This window comes from Mesoplodon bidens (genome assembly GCF_964165515.1).
Source record: "Mesoplodon bidens genome assembly, chromosome: 1".
NCBI lineage: Eukaryota > Metazoa > Chordata > Mammalia > Artiodactyla > Ziphiidae > Mesoplodon > Mesoplodon bidens.
In genome coordinates this window covers 36,749,224-36,768,592 of record NC_138176.1, presented here as the reverse complement: position 1 = coordinate 36,768,592, position 19,369 = coordinate 36,749,224, and the positions used below count along the sequence as shown (strand labels likewise).

Genomic DNA, 19,369 nt, shown 5'->3' with positions numbered 1-19,369 from the left:
ATAATCTTTTTTTCAGGTACCGCCTTTACATTGAAAGTATAAAATCGGACCGAAGGGTAAGTGAGTTTGCAGTGGTTTCTGGTGCCAGAATTAGATTGCCGTGCCTTAGGCCCCAGGCAATATTGGAGAAATGATTAAAAGGAGGAAACTAGGAAAATTTTTTTAAAAACCCAAAAGGAGTTTGTATTTTGAACTATATCTTTGGTTAGGGTTAATTAGAAGGTTCAAGTGTATCTTATCTGAGTTATATGTAACATTGATATTAGGGAAATTGGAGGGGCTAGGGATTATAAGGCTGATATGTAGCAGTAAGGAATACAGTAGTAATTTAAAAAATCACAAAATTAAGAAATGCAGCCTCACATAATTACAGTGGCTCAAAAACATACTTATGTTGAGTGTAAACATCTATGGAGCTTTTTTTTTTTCTTCAGAAGAACTGTCTTGTTCAGAAGAACTCACGTAACTTCTTAATTCAGAATTTTTTTCTATTCACATCCCACTTGGATGACGCCTTCCTTGCGAGGCTGAGTTCTCGTGACCAGGAGGAATAAGTTATGTTCTAGTCCCAGCCACCAGGTTGTGTGCCTTGAGGAACTTATGAAACCTCTCTAAGGCTCCTTTTTTTTTAATTCTAATTGTCTTTGTATTTGGTAAATTACTACTTGCCTATGACATTTTATATATTTTTAATGGTTCTACATACATCACTCTCATTTAATCCATCTAACCAGAATGTTTCAGGTACCAAGTGCAGATTACAGAGGTAGTCAGTTCTCTTGCCTGGCCCTGCTGGGGCCTAAATATTGTGGTATTACACATAATAGTAATACCACACTATTCGTATAATTTTAGCTTTCTTTGATAGTCCATTGGACACTTCAGTATGTGTTAGTGCTTGATATCATCATTATGAATAGGTTTGCCTTAAGGTTGAAGAGCTGTAACTCATCATCCACTGCAAGACATCTACTGATACTCACTTGTCCTTCACCAGATCCCTTCCCAAAGGTCTCCCACACTGCCAGTTATTTTAATGTCAAAGCATGAAAGAGCTAATTCATAGAAATTGTTATTAATAAAGAGAAACCAGTCTTTACTACAGTTATGCTTCTGATTACACATTTCCGAATAGTTTAAATTCCCTGGTTAAGGCATATTTTAATAAAAATTGGTTCAAAAAAAAGGTTAAGTACCTTACTTTTATTCAGGTAAAAACAACCAATAAATAGAAAAAATACCACATTTTATACTTAGTACAACAGTAAAGTAATAGCCCATTTCATTTTTTTGGCATGACAACCCTGTTTTTTGTTTGTTCTCCTCCTCTAAACCTGTTTCTCCCTTAGCCTTCACATTCTCAGCAGTTCCAAGATTAATAGTTCCATTTTTCCAGTTTCTCAGACCCAAATCCCTAAAGTCACTCCTGATTAGTTTCATCCATCCTTAGCAAATTCTTTGACCTCTACCATCAAAATACAGTAATGAGAATCCAGTTACATCTTATCACCTCCTCTTCTGTCACTCTGGTCCAAGCTACTGTCACTCTTCTCCAGAATTTCTATAAAAGTCTCTTAATTGGGCTCCATGCTTCTACTCTCTTTTTTTTTTTTTTTTCGTCTTTAATTTCTCACAGCTATGTGTTTTAGTTTTTTTTTTTTACATCTTTATTGGAGTATAATTGCTTTACAGTGGTGTGTTAGTTTCTGCTGTATAACAAAGTGAATCAGCTATACCTATACATATATCCCCATATCCCTCCCTATCCCATGCTTCTACTCTTGCTGCCACCTGTGCCCCCTCCCATCTTCACCCAACACAGCAGCCAGAGTGACCCTCGTAACACAAGTTAGAACATGTTGCTTCTGTGCTCTAAATTCTCCTGTACCATCTAATGGCATTTAGATAAAAGCCAAAGTCCTTCCAGGGACCTATAGATGGTGGACCCCACACAGTTTTCCCCAAAGACATCTTTGCTCTTACCCTTTGCTCCCTCCCTCTCGCTTCACTGGCCTCTGTGTTTGTTTCCTCTAACATGCCAGGCTTGCCCTTGCCTTCCCAAATATCCACCTAATTGTTCCCTTTACCCCCTTCACTCAGAGAATTTTGCTTCTACATCCCCTCCTCAGTGAGGCCTCTGACTTCCATTAATAGTCCAACCCCTCTCCTGATCTGGCACTCTTAACCCCTTGTCATGCCTTGCCATTCTCCACAGTATTTCATACCGTCACTATGCGTCTTCTGTATGTTTATTGTTTGTCCCCAACTAAAATGTAGCCTGAGGGTAGGGATGATTATTTGTTTACTGCTCAGTCTCCAGCACCTAAAGCAGTGCCTAGTACAGATACTCAGTAAGTATTTGTTTGAAGAGTAAATTGAATGAAAGTTTTGTCCTTTATAAGGTAGTAGTTAGGCAAAATATAACCTAAAGGTCATTTTGTTTATTTCAGTCGGTTTCCCATTTGTTTTCTGTTAAACAAATTTTAAATTTTTGCTCATGTTCCAGTTAATTATGAGTTATTATAATTGATGAATTCTGACAGTTGGAGTGAATGGACAAACTAACAATAAAACAGTTCTTTCTTGATTAAGCCCCTTCCAGCATATTTATTTCAGTCACATCCTTTCCCATCTCTACCCTTCATTGCCAGCAAGATGCCAGATTGTCTGAAAAGCTCTCGTTACTGTCTCTACTGGCATTGCTAACTGACTGTGTCTTGGGCTAGGGTCGGCATATTTCCTAAACTAATGACCGCCTTATGGTTCTTTCACTTACTTCTGGTACTTTTTTATATTAAACATTTTAATCTACCTGGGATTTGTTCATTTACACACACACACCTACAACAAGGCTAAGGCTCTAAAACTTATTCTAAGAAATTTTTTGCCAGAAATACAGTTTATTGAATAAGTCGTACTTTGCCTCATTGTTTTGAGATGTCACCGTTATCTGTGCATATGAATCTAGACATATGTGTACACATGCAGATGTGTATATCTGTGTTCCTGGACATTGTTTTGTTCTTCTGAGTAGGACTTAATCCTACACCAGCATTTCACATTATAGCTTTTATAAAAATCTGATCACATAACACCCCTATCTGAAACTCCTCAATTGTCCATTTTCTTTGGGATATATTTAAATAAAGTCCAGACTAACTTATAAGGAAAATAGTTGGGCCTTCTAGGTTACTTTATGATGTCTATCAGCATCTGTTAGGAAAAAGCTCATTATTATTATTTTTTTTAATTGTGTTGGCTAGTTTTCCCCCTTTATTGTTTAAGTGAGCTTGAGAATGGGATTGTGATTGGCATTGGATTAAATTTCTTGATTGACTTGGCTAGCATTTGCAGTCTTTTATTCTGTTTGTTGCTGTGGGGTGCCCTCTGAAGTTCTGGACACTTCTCTGTGTCTCTGAGTAAAGTTTGTGGTTTTCTTCCCTCTTCATGTTGGATGCCACCTCTGCCTTTCTGGGTCTTTTGCCTCAGGCAGGATCCCCCATATTCAGATCACCTCTTGGCCCTGTCCTCTTGCTAGACTCCTAGGGGGAACCTCGGGGAGTCAGTTTTGCCTCCACTCCTCAGGAGCAGGACATTTCTGCCTGTGCCACACAGCATCTGGGCCACTCCTCCCCTTTATCATGGGATGGTTTCACTTCAGGCTTAGCCTGCTTTCTGTCCTCTGTGCTCTTTCTGGATCCTTGTCTTCATTGTGATGCATTTTTGAAAGACTTTTATCTTTAGGAATCAAATATCCAGTCAAACTTAGCTAAGTCCCAGAAATTTTTCAGTTCATAACAGTATTTGCACCTCAAGATTGGTGTTCATCTTTTGCTTATTAGTGGGAGAAAATGTACCTTTTTTTAAACCACTGCTTCTCAAACTTTAATGCAAATCACAAAACACCTGGGGAATCTTGGTAAAACACAGATTCTGATTCAGTAGTTCTGGGGTGAGGACAGAAATTCTGCGTTTCTGACAAGCTCCCAGGTGTTGTCTGTGCACCTGATATTTGGGGCCACCCTTTGAGTAAGATGATTTTCGGGGACATGATCCATGACCACTGGCCTGCCCTGTAGTTTCCACATCCATAAATTGAGGGTGCAGAATGGAAGAATTAGACCTCAGTTTGGAAGGGACTTAATCACCAGTCTAATTACATGGATTCTGTTTATAATATCCATGCAGTGTTCATCACATTTTTTGAAACATAAATGGGATCATATGTATTGTTTTGCAGCTTCTTTTTCTCATTTGTTAATATGTCTTGTGGAGAATCAGTAAATTTTAAAATAATTATTTGTAACAAGTTGATAGTATTCCACTTGTGTGGCTGTAGCATAATTTGATTAATATATTCATTTGATTTGACTCATTTAGATTTTTTTCAAATATCTTGACATTATAAACAATGCTGTATTCCAGTGTGCATATCTTTTTGCACATGTGGAAACATATTTATTGGCTAAATTCCAGATGTGGATTTACAGCAGAGTATGCATGTTTTAAATTTTGATAGAAACTGATAAATTGTCCTCTAAAAAGTTTTTAGCAATTTGTAGTCATACCAATAATGTATGAGTGCCCATTTTCTGATACCCTCACTAACACTTCATATTTTCAATTTTGTATTTCTTTTGTGAAGTTTCTTTCCATATCCATTGCCCCTTTTTTCCATTGTGAAGTTTATCTTTTTCTTACCGACTCCTAGGAGCTCTTTATGTATTCTGGATATTCATCTTTATTATGTATTTTGCAACTATTTCCTCCCAGTTGTATCCCGCTGCATAGTTTTGCCTCAGTTTTTTGGTCCTTAAAATTGGGGTAATAATACCTATCTTGAAAAATTTTAGTAAGAATTAATGAAATATTATATAGTAAAGTACTTAGCAGAGTGCCGGACATAATAAATGTGTTATTTTATTAATAACTTATGTATGTTTGCTTTCATTATTATTATAATTCTCTCCTCCTACACTTAGTCTCATGTCCGCAAGCTAACTGTTAGTATCTCTGTCTCTTCAGCCTCAGCTTTCACCATGAACTCATGTTCTTCCTGCTTACCTTTCCTTGGGTAGGTTGAGTACCTACTCTCAGGACTCCCCCTTTTTCCAGATAATCCTGGTTGGTTTTATCTCTTGCAACAACCCCTGCCAGTCCCTACCTAAAGTTACCGCACCACGTTTGCCTTGCTTTGCTTTCTTTGCATTACCAAGCAATTTTAGGAAAAGCAAACATCTACCTTGACTAATACCAAAGAGATTAATAGGAAAAAAAACAAAAACAAAACAAACAGTGAAATTTGCCTCTTTCTACCCTCTTTACTTGTTAAATGCTATTTGGGACTTGCATAGTTAGGCAAAGTCTGGTAGGCCACAGTGTGGGGAGTCTTGGGAGAGAAGGGGGAAGGTTGTCAATGATAGCAGTGCTGGGTGTGTCTTACAGCATGCTGAGCCCAGTACAGAAATTCAAGGACTAACTTCTAGGGAAAAAATTGCTAAAGTCTTTCAGGAAATGGAAAATATCTAAAATTTTATTTTAAAAGCTACCAGTATATTTGTTTTAATAATTGCTTACTTAAATATTCTTCCAAAGTATATTTTAAAAACGTGCTCTGGGATGTTCGATTTATCCTGGTTAATTTGTATCTCACATATTTTTAATCTTTTTTATTTCTGTTTTGAAGAAGCACATGATGTTGAATTCATATATGCATAATTTTAAAGTGTGTTATGTTTCATAATTCCATTACTGTTAAAATGTTTATGCTTAATAAGGGTTCAGGATAATATTGAAAAATCAAGATTTGGGAATGATTTTTTAATATGAATGGTTAACCATTAAAAGATGGTAGATTTAGAAATGAATCTACTCACTAGTTTAAAAATATGTTCATTCATTGATTTACTCATAAAACATTTGAGTGGCTGCTGTGTGCCAGTTCTGTGCCTTAGCTCTTAAGATTGCAAATATGAATAAGATTCAGACTCAGAGAGCTCACAATCTAATGCTATTAAAACAGTTATGGAGACTAAGAGTCTAATCGGAGGAATATAAAGAACCTAACCTAAAACAGAACATGGATCGCTTACAGGCTGAGGCAAGTTCCCTGCCCCTCTCAGAGCTCTGAGATCCTCAAACAGTGTTTGTTCCCTCTCAGGGTGGTTGAAGAGGAGATCTAGGAGATTACTCACAGGAAAAGTTGGAAGAAAGAGGGCGCCCCTCCTGGACTGAGAAGGCGAGGGTTTTCTCAGGAATTTAGTATTTGAAGAGGAGATGGAAAGGATAGGTCACCGTTTTGGTAAATATTTGCAGAATATTAACAAAACTCATATCTAGAGACTAAAATAATTTCAAGCTAAAATTTACCAGTCACTAAGTTATTAAAGACTTTTTCCAAAAACAACTACCGTATTTTGGAAAGTGTTTACTTAATCATGTTGACTCATGTTTGACGTTAAAATATTTTAAATATGTATCCAGTTGTGGATGCCTCTTATCTGATGAGTTCATCTCCTCCGCAGTTTCGGTGTCTGAACTGCTCAGCTTCGCAAGTCTGCCCTCAGGATGGCCCTTTGTATCAGGTAAGAGGCACTCACGACTGTACATATGACCCTATGATGCCTGCCTGCCACAAAGGTGACTGCTTTCACCCCAAACTCAAGTTCCTAAGACATGTAACTTTGCAAAACTAAGACTTACTTGAGCTACAAAACTTCATCTTTTCAACTTACATCCCCAAAGTTTCCCATTATTTTAGTTCTCTTGAATTACCTATTTAATTTTGCCAAACTAAAAATGAAGTTATAAATGTTAAGGCCATTATTTATGCATCAGGAATTTTTAATAATTACCGGTTTCAGCCCATGAGAAATCTCTGCTCCATATTGAATCTCTGCTCTATACTTAACACTTCTTTGTGTGTGTGTTTTTTTAATTAATCATTCACCCACAAGTGAAAGATAAAATGCCAGATTAGGTGAAGCTAAATAACAGCAACAGCTAAATGCAGTTGTGAGCTTGCTTACTAGGCCCTGTCCTAAGGACTGTACTTGAGTTATACCTCTTCTAGTGCAGAAATGATAGTGAACTGAGAAAACATGAACATACCTCTGAGAAAAGTTTATCTAATATAAGTACATTTTAAAAATTTGGAAAACAGAAGAGACTAAGTGTAGAATAGTAAGGATTACTGTTGAGTATAGAGATGATCTGTGATCAACCTTAATCCGTGGATTAACCATGGCATTTCTTAAAAATCTCCATTGTTCTTTTATCCCAGAAATTAAAGTAGTCTTCATAATTATTTCCTTGGAGCCAAGAAAGGAGAATTGTAATTATATAACAAACTTAACTAGCAAACTTACCTCTGATGTTGCAATTTTAGGGTTGGGACAAATAAATATATGTTAAGTATGAGAAGAACCACTTCAAATCAAAAATGTTAAATTTGCACTTTATCTAGAATTTCCCTCAGTCTTATTGTCAGCGCTGTGATTGTGGAAATCCCCACACTGTCATTAAAATGTGTGTTTCTTAATAAACACTTTTTAAGTCCTGTTGTTTTTAGTAATGGAGTAAGCACATTTAACAACTATAAAGGCCAATAGAAAATCATTTAGAGAAAAAAAAAATCATCCTTCTCCTTATATTATGCAGTTGAGGGTGAGGGGTGAGTAAATAATTTAACTGAATTGGTGAGATATGCGTAGATGTTTCAGCTGACTTTAGCTTCACGGCTGATTTTGGGATGAATTGTAGTGATGCTCCTGCCTTTAGTTATAACTCATACATACATGGCTTTCTGCTTTTACTCTTGGCACTGATGTCTATTTATTTCCTGAGAAATAAAGATATTCTTAAACTCTGATCTAAAGTTTTAGAAAATAGAATAAGACCAAATTTTCAAAAATCCACACACACTTCCTTTTCTAACTTCAACACTTCATTGTAGAGTATAGTCCTGTCAGAACATCTTTAGCCAAAAATCACCTAGAAAATTTCAAGGAAAAAAATTATCACTGTTATAAGAAAGTATTACTATATGTGTAGCTTTATACTATTAAATTTTTTAATTTTGTGAAAATTTCATGAAATAGACAGTTTTCTAAGAAAATAAGTGGACCAACATTCACCCAAGAAGAAAATGTATATCACTAAATTATGGAAGACATAAAAAAATATAAATTACAGATACCTAAATATATAACTACTTTTTTTTTTTTTGTGGTACTCGGGCCTCTCACTGCTGTGGCCTCTCCCGTTGCGGAGCACAGGCCGGACGCACAGGCTCAGCGGCCATGGCTCACGGGCCCAGCCGTTCCACGGCATGTGGGATCTTCCCGGACCAGGGCACAAACCCGTGTCCACTGCATCGGCAGGCAGACTCTCAACCACTGCGCCACCAGGGAAGCCCTATAAAACTACTTTTAATGGTCACATTCTCTCATATTTTCAAGGAATAGATCATTCTCATTCTAAATTGATTTAAGTCATTGAAAAAGATGGAATTTTTCCAAATTCATTTTACAAAGGTAACATAATCGTGAAAGCAAAAACTGACAGAGAACCTGCAATTAGAAAATGAGTATCAAATCTTATTTTGAACATAAAAACAAGATGATAAATAACATACTAAATATACTAAAATAATATGCTAGAAGAATAATGAACCAAGACCAAGTAGTATTTTTATCAGAAATGCAAGAATGGCTTCATGCTGGGGAGAGGGAAATTATATATATATTATATCCTAAAAACACTAAGTCAAATAAATACTAGTAGATGCTGAAAAGGCATTTGATAAAATTTGATGTTAAGTCCTGATTTTTCCTGCAAGCTTCTTCTTTTGAAAATTTTCAAAACAATAACAAAGTTGATGTAATACAAAGGAATATCATTTACTTTTACTTAGATTTACCAATTAACATTTTGCTACATTTTTTGCCCCCCTTTCCCTTTCTTCCTCTTCTCCTTATCTCATTAATCTCTTTATAAATATATCTATTGTTTCTTTACGGAGCCGCTTGAAATTAAATTGCACGTATCATGACAGTTGACCTCTAAATACTTCAGCATATGTTTCCTAAGATCAAAGACCTTCTCATATGTAACCACAATCCCACTTTGCTCACAAGAAATTCAGTACATTAAATATTATAGTGATGTCAGTTCTTCCCATAATTAAATTATGAAGTTTAATATAGTTACAAACACATTTTTACCAGATTCGTGTTTAACTTGACAAAGTCAGTCATTCTAAAGTTCATCAGGAAATATAACTTGGTGCCTCTGGCCAGTCCCATTTTTAAATGAGTAATCACGGGGCACATGCATGGCCACCTACTGAAATGTATTTTAAAGCTGAAGTAATTAAAATCCAGTACTGTCTTAAACACAGACACATGAATAAAAAGAATAGCTCAGGAACATGAATCTATCAAGAGTATTTCAAATTAGTGGAGGGTAAAAAGATTAACAGATATCTATTGAGCCCTTAATTATGCACTGGGCAATCTTCTAGGCCCTGGGAACACAGAAGTAAAAATGAAAAAAATTCATTTCCTTCATGGAGCCTATACTCTAATGATAACAGATGAAAGATAAATGAGTAAAATTTACAGTGTTAGAAGAAAAATTAAAGTAGATAAATAGAATATTTTAGATAAGATAGCCAAGGGAAGACCTCTTTGAGTTGGGGATTTTTGATCAAAAAGAAGTGAGAGTAAGAGCTGTGTGTCTATCTGGGGTAGGGCCCTGTAGGCCGGGGGCACACAGTGCAAAGATCCAGAGATGTGGTCGTGTCTGGTGGTTTGAGGGCTGCAAGGCGGCCAAGGGCCTGGAGCAGAGACAGTAGTTGACCGGGTATCAGGGAACTTGGAGCACATATGTTGGGGTGGGATGTGATCCAGTAGGGTTTGTTTTCAGTTAATTGTACTGAGACTTTTGGTGGTGGTGATGGGGTGGGGGGATTCAATCCATACCTCCCATTATAGGTGTTTTTCATGGCTAAAATGGTACACATTAAAAATGATACCATCAAAGATCAGGAAGAGAACATAGCTAACTAACCTCAGAGTGAGGATGGCCTTTCTCATTGTACTTGTAAAAGGAAAGAAAGCAAACCAAGTTGACTACTAATACTGAAAAGTACATGGCAAAAATACCATAAATAAGGAATATTTGCAATATATGACAGAAAGATTTGCTGCCCTAATACGTAAAGAATCCATACAAATCTGTAGGACAGAGTTCACCTTTCCATAGAAAAATGAACAAAAGACATGATAAGACAAATCACAAAAGAAGGAAACACAACTGGCTAGTAAACATATAAAGATGGTTAATTTATTTAGAAGTCAAAATGGAAGAAGAAATAAAATATTATTTTATGCTTATTAAATTTCCAAATTAAGAGAGAGGAAAGGAATAGTACTCATTATTGATGAGGCTACTGAAGAATGAGCACTCATATTTCTTTCAGAAATGTAAAAATAGAACAACTTCTTAAAGTCCAGTGTGATAGCATTTACCAAAAAACCCTTTAAAATGCTTATGCTGTCTGAATCAGCAGTTCTACTTCTAGGAACCAACCCTAAGGGTGCAGGGGAGATAGGGTGGGGAGTGGGGAATAGACCATTGGGTCACAATAAATTTATAATAGCAAAAAAAAAAAAAGAAAGAAACTAAAATATGCAGTAAAAGATTTGTTGATAATTTATTGTATATTTCTATAAAGGTATCATATGTAGCCTTTAAAAATGATCACATATGACCATATTAAATACTGTAGAAATGAGTTTATGGAATTTTTTTAATAGACAAAATTCTTTTATGGACAAGATTATTTACCAAACAATATGTGTAGTGTGATTCCAGTTTTAAAAAGAAAAATAATGTAGACAAAAAGACTAGATGGATGTACATTAAAATGACTATGGTGGTTATCTTTGGGTGTGGGATGTAAATGATTCTCCTTTTTTTCTTGGTGGTTTTCTATATTTTCTAAATCTAAAACCAAGTTACTTTTATGGTAAATAATTTATTTTTTAAGAAAAATAGTACGTCAACCAGTCAATTTTTATCATTTTCTAAAATTATCACATTTGAAATATATATACTTTGGAAGTATGGATTCTTTTAGTAAATGATGAGACCGAGGACTGGCAGTCTCTACTCAGTGTAGTCCCATAACACTAAGAGGAGTGATAGGCCACATTTCATTACAGTGCGTGCAGTGCCAGTTTACTTCAGAAGGCAAACTGAAACACAAATAGGACTTAAAGTATACCTTAACCATTTCCAGTTTTGTAACACCAATAATTCTTAAACTTCACGTTGTCATAGGACACACACACATACAAATGGTTACTTGGAGGAGAAGACAAAACCATTTTCAGCCAAAAACTGAGAAAATCCCAGCCACTGACAACCAAGCCATTTTACTTCCCTCTCTTCCTACATCCTAGTAGAATTGGTGATGGATTCTTCTATGCATGATGAATGGATTTTTGAACGAGTGACTTAATTATTTGCAGAAAGTATGCAGATCCAACAGGAATGGAAAGCAAAGCTAGAAAGATTATTATAATGAGAGGCAAGCTCTGGGTTGGGTCAGGTAGGATGGGAAGTAGTCAAGTTAGGTTAATACGATGTCTAGGTAGCAATCTCCAACTCTGCCTGGACTTCAGAAAACCCAGGGAGTTTTGTAAAATACAGATTTCTGTGTCCCACTCACAGATATTCTGATTCAGAGGGAACCGAATAAAGTTTAAATAAAAACAAGGAAGCAAAATTTAACCACAATAGATTTAGACCATGGAAACCCTGAGAGACTGTGACTTTTACTCCAGTCCTTAGAAAACTGTAGGGCATCACCTTACTTCTTCAGCTGGTAACAGCAAGATCTAGGAATTTTCATTCCTACCCTCCAGTCCAACCCTGAGCTGAATGGTGAGAGAGACTTCCCAGGATGTAGCATAGCGATGATACCTACAGAAACAGTCATTTTCAGGGTTCTGGAATCTCAGTCTACCACTTTTGTCTATAGGAAAGAAAGACAGGATTTTTGCATTCACCTACACAGAGACAAGGGGGGAAACAAGTCAGTTGCCAGCTCAGCCCTTTCTTGTTTTCATAAAAGTAGCTCCTGGAAATTTCATTTTAAAAAGGGGAATCTGCACCTTTAAGAAAAGGAAAACCATTGTTTCTTCAGACCCTTTCTGACTTTGATGTTTGAGTTCTATGTGATATGACAAAACAGAGGGTAAAAAAGACACAGAAGTAGCAGTGTGGCTTTTACCACAGGAAGCTGTTTCCTCTCTAGTGCTGTATGTTGTTGTATGATACCTTCCCTACGTAGAGCAAAACAGAAGGACAGTCTGAACCATTCAGTTATATAATAGTCAAGTCCAAATATTTAGTAGCCTCAACTATTGAAAGTAGGCGGTTTCGTCTAACAATTAGTTACTTGTTTTTCAGCATTTTTTAAATGACAGTTAAGTTTTAAATCCTAAAAAGAAGTGTCAAAGTTAAGATGTGTGATTTGTAAACACTATCCCAGTTTTCCTAGATTCATAGCAGGAGGTCTCTGTTAATTCGTGACTCAATGGGCTCTCACAAACAGCAGCCCTGATGGAGTCCAGCCTGCGGGCTTGTCTTGTTCAGCCCCACAGGTGAATGCAGGTGAGAGCTTTCCATCCTCCACACAGGCCCTGCCTTGCCCTAAGTATTAACATTAGTACTATTCACATATGCAAGCAGTATGACATCTGCAGGCCTTCCAGCTTGACCTGTGTTGCCAGTTATGGAAAACTTGACTGATTCTAGAAAATAGTAGCTGTTTAAAAATATAGTCTTAATGATAATTACAACCTTAATTGTCATAATCACCAGTACCAGGAAATACTGTAAGCTATAACTGCACATTCTTAAAGTCTTTTATGTATAATCTATATTGTTTTTATATCAACAGTCTTACTCATCATCTGTTTTTATTTTATAGTCATACCCCATGGTATTGCAGTATCGACCAAGAATTGATTTTGGTTAGACCGCGGGGCCTAGATCCCACTGAATGAATCCTGCACTACGTGTTTACTCATCGACAGACTGCACAGTGAACGGTGTGTGGACTGGAGGGACACAACCAGATTTTCAGCATGCGAATAAGGCCATTGTCTGTCTCTAAATTGTCAGTTGCATTTTTGTTGTTTCTATTAAGAGCAAACCAAGTGCCATTCTGCTACTGAACCATCTGCATAAGGTATCTGTGCTGTCTCACAGTGTACAATACAAGTCATGGTTGAAATCAGTTAGGTGTGCAGCCACGATCCAGCCTTCTGAATATTTTGCTTGCCTGTTCCAAGTTTGTTCTAATGTTTGATTACACTAGTAATATGGCTCAATCTTCGTGGTGTTGCAGTTTTCACATACTTACTATTTGATTAATTCTTGTTTAAATAGAGTACTGTACAAGGAACTAATAATTATTATATCTTGAAATTATTTTGTATGGGAAATATATTTAGAAAAGTGGTCCTTGAGCCACTGTCCTGTTCTCAGTAAGCTTTTTGTGTGCAAAATAGTTCACTCTTGAGTGTGCAAGTCCTTTGGGGAAGAATTCCAATTGTTCTTTACATTAGAGCACATTATAATTGTAGGCATTTTGAGTCATCTGTCTGTGTAGTCTACCAGTCGCACAGGGAGGGCCTGTTCACCCTCCAGAAAATGTATGTGACTTCTTGGAGAGCTGAAGTGAGATTCACAACCAGTTGAAATGCTGGCAGCTGATCACATTACTTCTAACAAAATTAATGTGTAAGTGAGGTTAATCTTTCATAATGCCTTATGACGAGCGGGTGCTGCTTCATGAAATGTCATCGCCGTCATGTAGCCCACTTTATGTGTGCATTGTTATACTGTGGCTCTTATCTAATGAAGTACATTGCTTCCCTGTTTCAGTTGGCCTTAGGTGTGTGTCATTGTGGCATGCAGAAGGTTATGATGATTTAAGTATTAGGATTTTTAGAGCAGGTAACATTAGCTATTTTATGGATTTCAAAAATCTCAAAGCAACTGTAGATTAAAACTGTTAGTAACCTGTCACATTTCCAAACCATACGTATAAAATAGAAAAAAATGCAGTGTAATAGATAAATATGCTAACCAGAATTAATGGTTTGAGGACATTTCATTTTAGATCCTGTAGTAATCAGGGGGAAATGGGATTATTGTTTTATACATAAGTTCTTTAAGGTCAGAGCTATGATAATGTCCTTGATTTTGCTTTTTTTTTAAGTCTTCCACTCATTTTGAGATGAGTCTGCAAGTCAAAAAAGTCTTGTCACCTTAAATTATATGAAGAACTTCATTTTAAACCTCTTAACATTTACATTATTTTTCATAAACTTCTGTTTTACTAATTGCTTTGAAACTTAGGCCTATTTCCTCAGTTTCAAATTTAACCTCTGAAATACTTAGGAAATAATCTTGAAAGTTAGGAAAAAATATTTGTTCTAGAAATCTGACATGAGCACAATCTGTGTGTTACACACATAGTTTTTATACTGTATACATAGTAGATGTGCTACATTTTCCAGTAAAATGTATCACAAGGTAATGCCTTCTGAATCTCAAAATGCTTCTTAGAAATAAAACAGTGTACGACCAAGAAACACATACAAAATACAGCTAAATCTTGATGCATTTCACAATATAAAAGGCTGAAACTTCATAATTATCTTTTCCTTATATCTTTGTTTTAAGTCAAAAAGTCTAAAGTTTTCTGTTGTTTTTGGCCTGACTTTTGTGAAAAAGGTTATGGCAATACTTTTAAAATATCACTTTGTTAGACTGTGTTTGTGCTTGGAGGGGCTCACAAAGAGAATTTAAAAGGCAGATTTTAAATAACTCTTTAAAAATGGTTGGCACAGACCATTACCCTAAACCAGAAACTGAATTTACTCCCCAGCTACAGAAATTATTTTGCTGCGCTGTCAAATGCAGTTCCCTGACATCCCTAAGAAATTTTTAGATTTCTTGTAAACTTGTCACATCTAGGTCAGTGATTACTTACGGAAGCTGATTTTAATTAACTCAAAATAAATTGAGAGTGCATTTTAAAAACCACAAATGAGACCTGGATGTTTTTGGGTCCCCAGACAAAACTTGCAGCCTTAAATGAGTTTTATATACGTGATCTCATTAAATTTGGCTTGTTGCCTCATCTTATGTAGTGTCGCTATTTTCCAAGGAAATATATAGGAAGCAATTATGGAATTGAGTATACTTTTATATAAAATTCCTTTATCTAATGTTAATATATTAACACTTTTATTGAAATGCAATGGAATATGTGCCAAAACATGTGAAAACCTTGCATAAAGAAGGGCATCAGTTATACGGGGAAAGGTACACGTTTTATGATGGTCCTGAGTAATGTGGTATTACTATTAGAACCACAGACTTCTTCATATATATTCAACTATGGTTTTCTAAGTATGGGACTACTTTCATGTCTAGTAATACACTAATCCCTAGTTAATTATCCCCTGAGTCCGGTTGTGGAATTTGTAAGAAACGAGGTATAGAAAAATTAACAGGCAAAAATATACAGGTGGTTAGTTTTACAAACTTGGGGTGCTAATAAGATAAACTCCTTATACAAATAGCCTATAGGAATAATCATCTGAATCTGCAAAGTTGGAGAATAAAACTAAATTAAGTTTTTCTTTAATCTCTTGTTTCTTAAGCGACAAACTGAAAGAACTTTACTTCCATAAAAGATTTTGTAATCTGTTTTCTCCGCTTTAGATACCATAGATGTACAAGGGTCAAGGAACCTTGGATCTAAAGAAGGCCTGTGCTTTATTTATAGATATCACTTTAACGGAAGTAATCACATTAGTTCATAGAAAAATCCAAATATGGCCCTTTCTCCAGATTAACAGAATACTTTTAAGTGTAAAAACAAATAAACTAAAAGATTCACTGATGAGGTAGTATTAGGTCATTCAGTCTGAGGTCCAGATACCTTGGGGTGATGTCTTTTAACTACTTTTAGAAAAGTATTTTTCTTTATTCATTAAAAATCTGTCCCATATTAATATGCCACATTTTATAAATGTAATGAGTTTGCTCAACTATGTGTAACTTAAAATGATTCTTTAAGGGAAAAAAAGTATGTTATATAATATTGTGAACTGTTTAGCTTTATTGAACTATTTAAGAGAAAGTGCCTCATTGCTAAAGTGCATTTCTGTTTTAGATTTACTGCATAAATTTTGAGTTTTCTGTCCCTGTCTCTTATCAATGGTTTTGTATCTAAATAGGCTCTTGTAAGTTAGAATAATCTCTTTTTGAAAGATTTTCATAAGAAAATAGTTATCACCAAAGACATTTTACTGTTAATAACCATGTTAGAGAGACAGTTTAACTGTTTGGAGGTTGGAAATTTTTAGACTGCAAGTTACTTTTATATAATTAGGCAATAACCTTGAGTAATTGCTAAAATATCACCAAAGAAAGGCTTTAAACTTAATTTTCATGGTAAGATCAATCAAATGCAGGTTTTTCTTGCAATAATGAGACCATACTTCCTTTCAGCTATGTTTCTTGTTTTTCCAGCACCATCTGACAGATCTTAGGAAATCCTCAAAGGTGAAAAAGAGATTAACACAACAAATAGCCTCCCTCTGGATGAAAAGTGGGAGAAATACATACTTTGAAAAGAAAATTGAAATTGAGATTTTAAATTCTAATTTGAGAAGCTTTTTATTCCATGGAGGTGATACAGACTAAAATTATGCTTATTTAGTTCCTGGGTTCTTAGTAATGTGAGAAATTTTATTAAAGACAGACTTTGGTAAAAGTGCAGACATGCTTACTTGTAATAGAAAATAGTGCATTCTGTTGGATTCACATAAGTAAATGCTTTTTCTGTATTCAAAAGCAAAATTTTCCTAAAGGCCTGTGGGTTTTTTTTTTAAGTACCTCTTTGTCTTGTTTCTCAGCAATGACTTTGTTTTTAGAATCTAGCCATACAGCCAAATTCGGCAAGATAAGCCCCAGATGAAGAGCATATACACCAGGTTAAGCCCTGTCCTCACACCGATCTTTTGGGGGAGCCCGTGCTGTGGGCCACCTCAAGTAAAACTCACATTATTAAGTCTTCCTGACAGGCCACCTGGTAAACCGCATTAGATCGGATAAAGATGGATGCACTCCATTATATACTCTGGTTTACCATAAGGAATTTTCCAGCAGGCTATGCTTTATACCAGAGAGATATAGATACTGGTTGTGGGAATTACAAAAATGAGTGAGTTTGCCGTAACTTTAATTTTCTGGGTTAGAAACATAAAAACATGAAATGCTATTATTTTAAGATATATACCTATCCCTACAATAAGGAATATAACATGTCTGCCAGATCTGGTTTATAAAAATTGAAAAATATTAAATATACTAGAAACTCAAACCCTTTGAAAGCACAAAATAACCAGCTAATTCTGGATTTACTTGATATACCTAGTTCAATAGTATTTTGTTGAAAAAAGTTCAAATTGAAAGTTCATTAAAATGTACTCAAATATACATTACAGGGTTTTCATAGTTTTTTCTTAAAACGGTGGCATTTTCCCAAATAATTTAAGTGATTCTCTTCCTAATGTAATGAAGTTTTCACAAGTAGTGTGTTTATTTGCTATCCTTACTATATTTTCAAATAGAATTAAAATGCTTGAGCACTTCTTTTTCAGAAAGTTATGAAATTAAACAAAAATAAATTATTTTAAATGCTCATTAGAATGTGTCCGAATACTTGTTATGCCCCTTTCTCTGGGATTCAAAACTTGAGTCATTATTCAGAAATGCTTTTTAATTTTAATTACCTTTAAATCTAGAATCAAGTGAAACATTAAATACTGGGTCCAGTTTTCTTCCATCTTTCAGAGCTTCATGGAATAAGAAACTAATCTAGTACAAACTGAAGATTAAATATTTCCGGGCAGTGCAGAGATAGATAATGAATAGATTATGTATCCGTGGACTTCACATCAGTCCAGCAGAGCAGGAGTTCTGCACATTAGAAATGGAATAGGATCAGCCTAACCTTGTTTGGGGTTGGTTTTCTTTCGCTGTATTTTTTTGAATGGGGATGGGGGCCCAAGTGTCCTTATGAAGCTGTGGTCGACAAGAGCTTGTGGGGGGAGCACCAGTGTTCTGCTGCGTTCCTGCATCTGGCAACACAACAGCAAGCACCAGTTTTTAATAGAGTAGCCCTCACTTTAAATAAAACCATCATAGACTATATTGTACAGTTATGTTGCTAATTTTCCTTTGAAATATAAAATATTTTAAGCTTTGTTTTTTGTTTTGTTTTTTTGGTCAAAAGTGGTAACATCTTAATACAAATAAAAACCTTTTTGTGGTTGTAAGATTTAGCTTATAAATCATTCAAATTGAAGTGAAAGATTACCAGGTCATTGTTAATGACTTAGTCTATTAAGAATATATGTATTTTTGTAAAGGAAAAGCACTTGTAGATATTTAATCAGTACTATATGTCTGTTTTGCAGAAATAAAATGCTGCTTAGAGATTCTCTTTAAATATTTTTTATTTTTGTGCTCAACTGTATTTTCTGTTGATCTATGGAATGTTCTGTACAAAGCTGTATGGTTGTACTGTTGGGCTAGACACTTTTGTTTTTTAAGATCTGGACTTAGCCAAGTATATTTGACCATGTTAAAAATAGTATCTTTGTTATTAAAATTTTGATTGCATAATTTATTGCTGTCATTCTTCATTATCAGTAGTTGCAGATCATAACCTTCATTTAAAAGTTTCCATTAAGTATTACTGTAGCTAATTTTATGAATGTTTGTTGAATATTTGAGACGATAAACATTTTCTAAAGATTTCTGAACTGTTTACTTTTAAGATGGCAGACTGGCCCTCAAATAATACTTGAGGTGTGTGTCCACATACACTTTAGAACAATTTCTTTTTTTGTTAATCTAATCCAAATCATCTTCTGAAAGTAACTGAGTACCAAAGAAAGGACCAAGTGATTTGAAAGACAGACTGCTTTCTTCAGCTACTTAGATAACAGCTTTGTTTTATTAATAACTTGCCTGGGGAATTCTAGTTGGGCTGAAGACAGACATTCAAGTCAGAAGGTTGCGATGATTCATCTCTCTGCCCCATTGTTACAGTGCCTGAAGCTTTGTCTTAGGTTAGTGATACCATGGAAGGTGGCTAGAGACCCCAGGCGTTCAGCGAGGTAGGAAAGCAGTATCCTCTGAGCAAAACTCCCTTCACCTTTTAGCATCACGCTTCGCAAAGCTGTTGCAGAGTGGGAAAGAACTT

The 19,369-nt window shown here is 35.4% G+C and overlaps 1 protein-coding gene across 3 annotated transcripts in view; it reads left to right on the top strand.

The window, feature by feature from the left end:
* The window catches only part of PCGF5 (polycomb group ring finger 5), a 65,832-nt gene extending 47,046 nt beyond the window's left edge, over positions 1–18,786 (top strand). For 2 of the 3 annotated variants that reach the window (XM_081251815.1, XM_081251814.1), the window contains exons 9-10: positions 6,525–6,584; positions 13,004–18,786. In XM_081251815.1, coding sequence (XP_081107941.1) covers positions 6,525–6,584; positions 13,004–13,051 — 108 coding nt within the window. In that variant the 3' untranslated portion in view covers positions 13,052–18,786. The remainder of the gene's footprint in view (positions 1–6,524; positions 6,585–13,003) is intronic. The other variant, XM_081251816.1, reaches the window with a different exon arrangement.
* The last annotated feature ends 583 nt before the right edge of the window (positions 18,787–19,369 follow it).